The following is a 6384-nucleotide window of genomic DNA, read 5'->3' as shown; positions in this document are numbered from 1 at the left end:
AAGCCGCAAAAAAATATCTTAAAAAAAAAAAAAAATATGATTTCCTGGCCTACACAACTAAACAATGATGTATCATATCGTTGGTCTAAACAAGGGTTTAGATACTTGGGAATTGTAATTACACCAAATCCCACACAATTATTTGAGGCAAACTATACAAAATTAATTAGAGCCATTAAAAATGACCTGGGGAGATGGGATGTTCTTCCTCTCTCCTTATTGGGTAGAGTTGAAACGGTGAAAATGAACGTATTGCCTAGACTTCTGTTCTTGTTTCAGTCCTTGCCTGTCAGAGTTCCCATCTCCACCTTCAAGGCGCTTGACCGAATGATTTCTACATTTATTTGGCAAAATAAAAAGCCCAGAATAAGGCTCAAAACACTTATTTTGCCAAAGAATAGGGGAGGCCTAGGCCTTCCCAATCTAAAGCATTACTATTGGGCGGCTCAGTTGACTGCAATTGTAGCATGGATAAGTAATGATGAAGAGACAGGTTGGAACCAAATAGAACAGAGCACAATTAAAGGGGTGTCTCTGTCAACATTACCCTTCCTTGATAAAAAAACAATGGATAAAAACTAAATTAAAATAGGAAATGAATGGATAAGGCATACATTAAAGGTGTGGGAAGCAGTTAAGAAAACATTGTGGGGACCAGGGTCAGTTTCAAGGGCAATGCCAATAGTGGGTAATATTGATTTCTTGCCATCCATAAGCGATACTGGATTCAGTCGTTGGGCTGATAAGGGGCTTAAAACCATAAACCAGTTATTTGACGGAACGATTTTTTAATCCTTTGCTCAACTCCAGACGCAATTTAAACTCCCTTCAAGTGATTTATTCAGGTATTTCCAGATAAGACATTATATCACAGATCATAGAGAGAGAGAGCTGGTTAGTAAGACCCCAAATGATATTGAGATGTACTTCATTGGTATTGCAGAAAAAAAAATCCAGACTAAAAAACATGTTTCCAATTTATATAAAGCACTGGATGATGTTTCTCAAAACACATGGTACATTAAGGATAAATGGGAATTGGAACTAAATATAATTATTGAAGACAAAACCTGGGAGGATATGTGTGAAGGCAAGGGAATAAATAGCCAGATGTGGAAGGAATTCGATTGGAAACTCAAAACTATGTATTTCAATACTCCTCTGGTCATCTCCTCATATGTGAAAACACCATCCATAGAACTGTGTTGGAGAAATTGTGGGGAAATCGGGGACCATACACAATTTTTTGGGACTGTCCAATAATTTCAAGGTTTTGGAAAAAGGTTAATAAGGAAATCGAAAAATGTTTAGGGTTGAATATTCCTTTTGGTCCTGAGTTATGTCTGCTTGGTATTATACCAGAGGAGGTGCGTGAATGGAGTTACATATTAAGGATACATTTACTGATTGCTAAGAAAATGATAACAGTAAATTGGAAGGAAATAAAGCTACCTACTATAACCCAATGGAAGCAGAGACTGAAGCAGGTTTATATAATGGAAGAAGTGACAGCAAGGTTACAATTAAAAATGGAAAGTTTCATACTTAGATGGACTGGAATATTTGGGTGTTTCAATATATGTGTAGAGGTTGTTGGGTCTGTAAAAGTGTCATGTAGTGGTTGTTGTGTCTGAATAAAATGCTTTTTTATAACTGAAGTGTATTGTGAGTCATGTCTCCAGCTCTTCTCCTGCCTAACTCAACTTGGAAAATGCTGTACTATAGTAGTTATGTCAAGATGTTTTTCTGTTTTTTTTTTTTGTGTTATGTTTTTTGTTTCTTTCTTCTGTTTTTTGTTTTCATTGATTCGTATGTTTTACTTGTGTTCGATTATTCATTATTATTTGGTGTAAAAAAAAAAGAAAACTTTTGAATAAAAACAAAGTTCAAAAAAAGAAAGTTGCTCAATGCCGACAACCGGTCAGCAAGTGGATTCATGAATGCATGTAGACAATATTTTAGGCCAATAAAAAATACTATACCAAATTTCCCACTTTCAACAAAAGAAGCCTGTCGGCAGCCGGAATATTAGACAATTTTGCAGACAAAAACCTATAGGCCTAGGGCCAGCTTTAGGATGGGTTTTCCCTACTACGGTATGAAATGCACAGCAGGCACCATATTCTGCTTTATTTTATGCTTTTGTTAATGTCTTGGCCCCTTACATTGTGGAGCAAAAAAAAGCTGTTTCACACTATTAGTGATGCACTGACATGCACACATGTTACAAGGATGTGCAGAATACCCATGTAGGCTATGAATGTTACACCTGCAAATTGTGCACCTGTCTGGTGCAAAAAAGCAATTGCATTCTAGTTTTTACTGTTATCAGACATCTACCCTCTGCAAGTACTTGTTGAATACTGTACATGAGCTGTTTCCATATTGTAATTTTGAACAGTAAACAGTTTTCTGGACACTGAGCTTGCCATTACATCCAATAAGGGCTAGTTACTAAAAGCATATTGGCCTACAAAAACCTTATGTGGCACAGATATGTGGCACAGATATGTTTTTACATGTTTTGCTGCTGTTTTTCAGCAGCAAAACAGCCTATCTAGCTGTTTGTTATAACACCATACTGCACCACGCCTCAGTCATCGTTCTGAAGGTCAAAAAGACAGAAACATTATTTTTAAAGAAGCTACAGGATTTGGCCTTGATAGAGCATTGCACCTCTTCCCTTCTGTTACAATTCATTTCATCAGCAGCAGGCTATTCAGAAGTAATAGTAATAGTTTATTTTGGTCATGAAAGGAACATTTAAACATCTGATCATATTTTTTTTTCTTACAACTTCTGCATAAGACCAAAAAGGTTTAGGCTGAAGCCAATGGCTTATTTTGCCTATTCGCGTATGTTGGTGGTTGAAAGCTGATATTGCTTGAAGAAAGCCTCCTCCCATTCTTGAATAAGAACAGATTTTTCACACAGTGTGAAGAGAAAAGGTTGCTTTCGCAATGGTGCTAAAATACATTATTACATATTCAGAAACAAACAAACAAATAAGTGGGACTTTCAAAGTCCCACTGAAGGTCTTTCTTTCAATTCTAATTTACGTTTTAGGCCTACAACAAAAGATAAATGTTGCAGCGTTGATGCTTACCTTGCCCACCTGGGCCCGTCGTTCCAGATGGATTCATTGCAGTGTCTTTTATTGTTGTTCAAATCAGTGTTCTTTAATGCCTGGTGACTGAAACAGAAAGTGAAACATATTCAGATTTAGTGCTGGAATATTGTAATGCTGCTTGTAGTGAGGAGTATTCATACAATGTTGTTTAGTAGTTACCTTTGTGTTCTACAAAATGCCTCAGACAAACCTTTGTATACAAAACTCACACTTGTGTGAAGTGAGGGGGGCTCTTATCATCATACATCATCATACATCACATTCCGTGCTCAGCCAATCAAATAATTGCTGTGGTACACACAGACAAACAAAGCTAGTGCCCCTCAAAAAATAAAAACAATAATGTGTGTGTGCTGTGTACCTTTCAGTCAAATTCAGCTTATGCCACAGTAAATATTGTATAGGCTGTCATTCAGATAACTCCATGCAGTGTTTTCAGTCACTTAGTACAGTATGTCACAGTAAATGTAGAAAAACGGGAGATGTTTATTTCCTACTTGGGAAGAAAAAACAACAAAACATTTTTACAGTTGTGAAGCTTTCTGGGGTAGAAACAAAATCTGTTTTGTTTTTGTCTCCAGTTTTGTCTGGACTTTACCTCATTATATGATGGCCTGATCTCATGACGAGTCTGATATCACGCTATTTTCATCTGTGGGTCGTGCCTTGGGTTGGCTTTTAGGACACTTAGGCATGCCGACAGACTATAAATGCGGAATGTGAAATTCCCCCTTGTAGGCTGTGGCTGACCCATGGAGTCAGCTGGCTGTGCCATCAGTTTAATCACCTAAACACTGGCATCCCAAAAATAGGCAAACATTTGGCGAAAACAGCAGATCTACAAGCCCCACAGCAAATTGTGAGGTTTAAGTGGTTAAGGAAACTTGATTGATTGGTTGAATACGTATTCAATTTCAACATGTTTGATAGAGTGAGTTTATTTAAACTCATACGTTATTCATCTTCCCTTCTACAGGAATCTGAGTTGTCTCAGCAGAAGGATACCATTGATTGAAATTCTGAAGGTCAAACATAGCTACAGAAGTGCAGGAAATCATCCAGCAGGCTCTCAGAAATCCAGAGGCCACACTAACAGGTAGGGGTCATCGCTTTATGTTACTGTATAGCATTTCTATAACTACAATTCCTAAAGGAAAACAGTTTCTGCACACTGTGTGTGTACTGTGTTCTGCTCTTCTGTGATGTTTGTACTGTATGCTAAACACCTATAGTCCACTAGTATCTTGCCATCATAGCAGAATTCAGCAATGAATTGATCTTTTAACATATGACTGAATGATCGTATGAAAGGCTGACTGTACATTATCAGCTGATGTGATTTATTAGTGCATAGAGCGAGGCAGACATGGTGAGACAGGATGAGAGAGAGAGTTGGCTTCGATGCAAAGAGGCAGCCTGAAGATGTTTTTCCACCTGTTTGGGTGGGACAATTGACGTCGATTATTTTTTACGATATGTTAACGGAATTGTGGAATTTACTTTGTCTGAGCATAACCACATTCAAGTCAAAGTGCCAGTATAGTTTACAAAAATATATAAAAAATAGGAGATGCTACTATTATGTATAAAACCTTAAATCATATTGTTTAGCTGGCTATTTTGGATTTGTGTTTCCAGTGGCTATAAGTTGGCATGTTAATGTAATTGGTTTGTCAATAAATGCACATGTATGCCCTGGAGCTATCATAAAGGCAGGGCTGTCACGATTTATGTTGACAATAGTCACTCAAATAATTGCAATTAACGATTTGATTGTGTGTTTGGCATTGAACATTATGAAGCCGTTTAGGATTGACACATTCGTCACGTCTTGACGCGTTGTAAGCTAGATCTGCTATTTCTGCTTTTTTCAATATTTGAAAATGCATGAAAAACATGGAAATGATTGTGATGATTGTCACCATTATGTAATAACTGTGACAGCCCTAATGAAAGGTGAAATGTTCTGTGCAAAACTAAGTTTAAATATAATATGTAAAATAGAATATGTTCTGACCAGTCACACATCCTAAAGGCTAATTAATACTGTGTCGATCGCTTTCAAGCAGAAAAACGCGAAGCGTGGCGTGCCATTATTTTTTCAGGACCACTGACCATTCAAAATAAAGTCACGTTCCAAAATTACAAATATGCAGATCTCACACATTGACTTTAAACACTGGAATAGTTTAATTAACCCTACTCACCTTTGAGTTGTATGTCCACTGTGCTAAGCTCTTCCACTTTAGCCTTTGCTCTTAATACTATCTGACACTATCCAAGGTGACACCCCTTTTTGTTAGGTAATAAAACATTAAGAACATTAAGAATCCCTTACATGGGGAGAATCCCCTTGGTAAAAACGCGTATTTGTGGTGATGGTAAAAGGGTGGTTCTTCTTACCCTAATCTCATGAAACAGATCACTTAACACAGTTGGCATTGGCAATTACATACTGTATGCCATCCAATACTCCTAAACCTTATGGCCTGAATCCAGTGAACAGGTTTTGGCAATCTCTGACAAACATAATGAACCAATATTAATCACATGTTGATATCAATATTGTTCTTCTATTAATACTATATCAGAATCCACAAAAACATTGTTCTGTTGATTTATGGATCCACAATGTCCATGCTTTTCCTGAATCACTGGACCTTGTGTAATACGATGACTCCACTGTTTTTATGTATTGGTCTGTAGATACTGTACATGAGACGTTTTATTTGGTAAAATAATCCCTGGTTAGTAATACCGTTTTGGCATGTTAAGTACAATATGGCTGGCAGTGGCTGTCCCATTTAAGCTTACTGTATATGGTGTTCATGGAAATTCTGACAAGACGTTTCTCCAAAGAGAGCAAATGATGCGCTCAGTGAGTCGCCACTGGTTCAATACTCTTGGCATTATAAAAAGGGGGTTGTCTGGATAGTGGCGCTTTCTGCTTCTTGGAGTTTAGTTTCACACTGACGGTCCGGAGTTTAGTCAGGCTCAGGCGTGACATACCCAAACGGTTTAGCGCTAACACACCATAGCCTCATAAACGATAAGGTTGTGACCCAACAATAAGAAAACCAAAAGACAAGATAGGAGGACAAACAAAAACAGCACCCTCTGACCTGACAGAGGAAACAGGGTAAGTGTTCTCCTACAAAAAAGTCAACAATTAGCCTATACATGTATAGACTCAAAATTGTCATTTTTTGAAACAATACTGTAATATCTCACTCTTTGCTGATACAATCATGCCG

General features: G+C 37.5%; 1 protein-coding gene across 1 annotated transcript in view; it reads right to left on the bottom strand.

Moving 5' to 3' along the window:
- LOC310863043 (immunoglobulin-like and fibronectin type III domain-containing protein 1) overlaps window positions 1–5409 on the bottom strand; it is a 19170-nt gene extending 13761 nt beyond the window's left edge. Inside the window, exons 1-2 of the mRNA XM_083771167.1 lie at window positions 5338–5409; window positions 3107–3193 (exon numbers count right to left, since the gene is read on the bottom strand). Of these exons, the coding sequence (XP_083627293.1) occupies window positions 3107–3143 (37 nt within the window). The 5' untranslated portion in view covers window positions 3144–3193; window positions 5338–5409. The remainder of the gene's footprint in view (window positions 1–3106; window positions 3194–5337) is intronic.
- Between the last annotated feature and the right edge of the window lie 975 nt (window positions 5410–6384).

Source organism: Protomyctophum parallelum (genome assembly GCF_964188405.1).
Source record: "Protomyctophum parallelum genome assembly, chromosome: 8".
In the NCBI taxonomy this organism is placed as follows: domain Eukaryota; kingdom Metazoa; phylum Chordata; class Actinopteri; order Myctophiformes; family Myctophidae; genus Protomyctophum; species Protomyctophum parallelum.
Note: the sequence above shows the minus strand (reverse complement) of the source record. Positions and strands in the feature narration are given on the sequence as shown.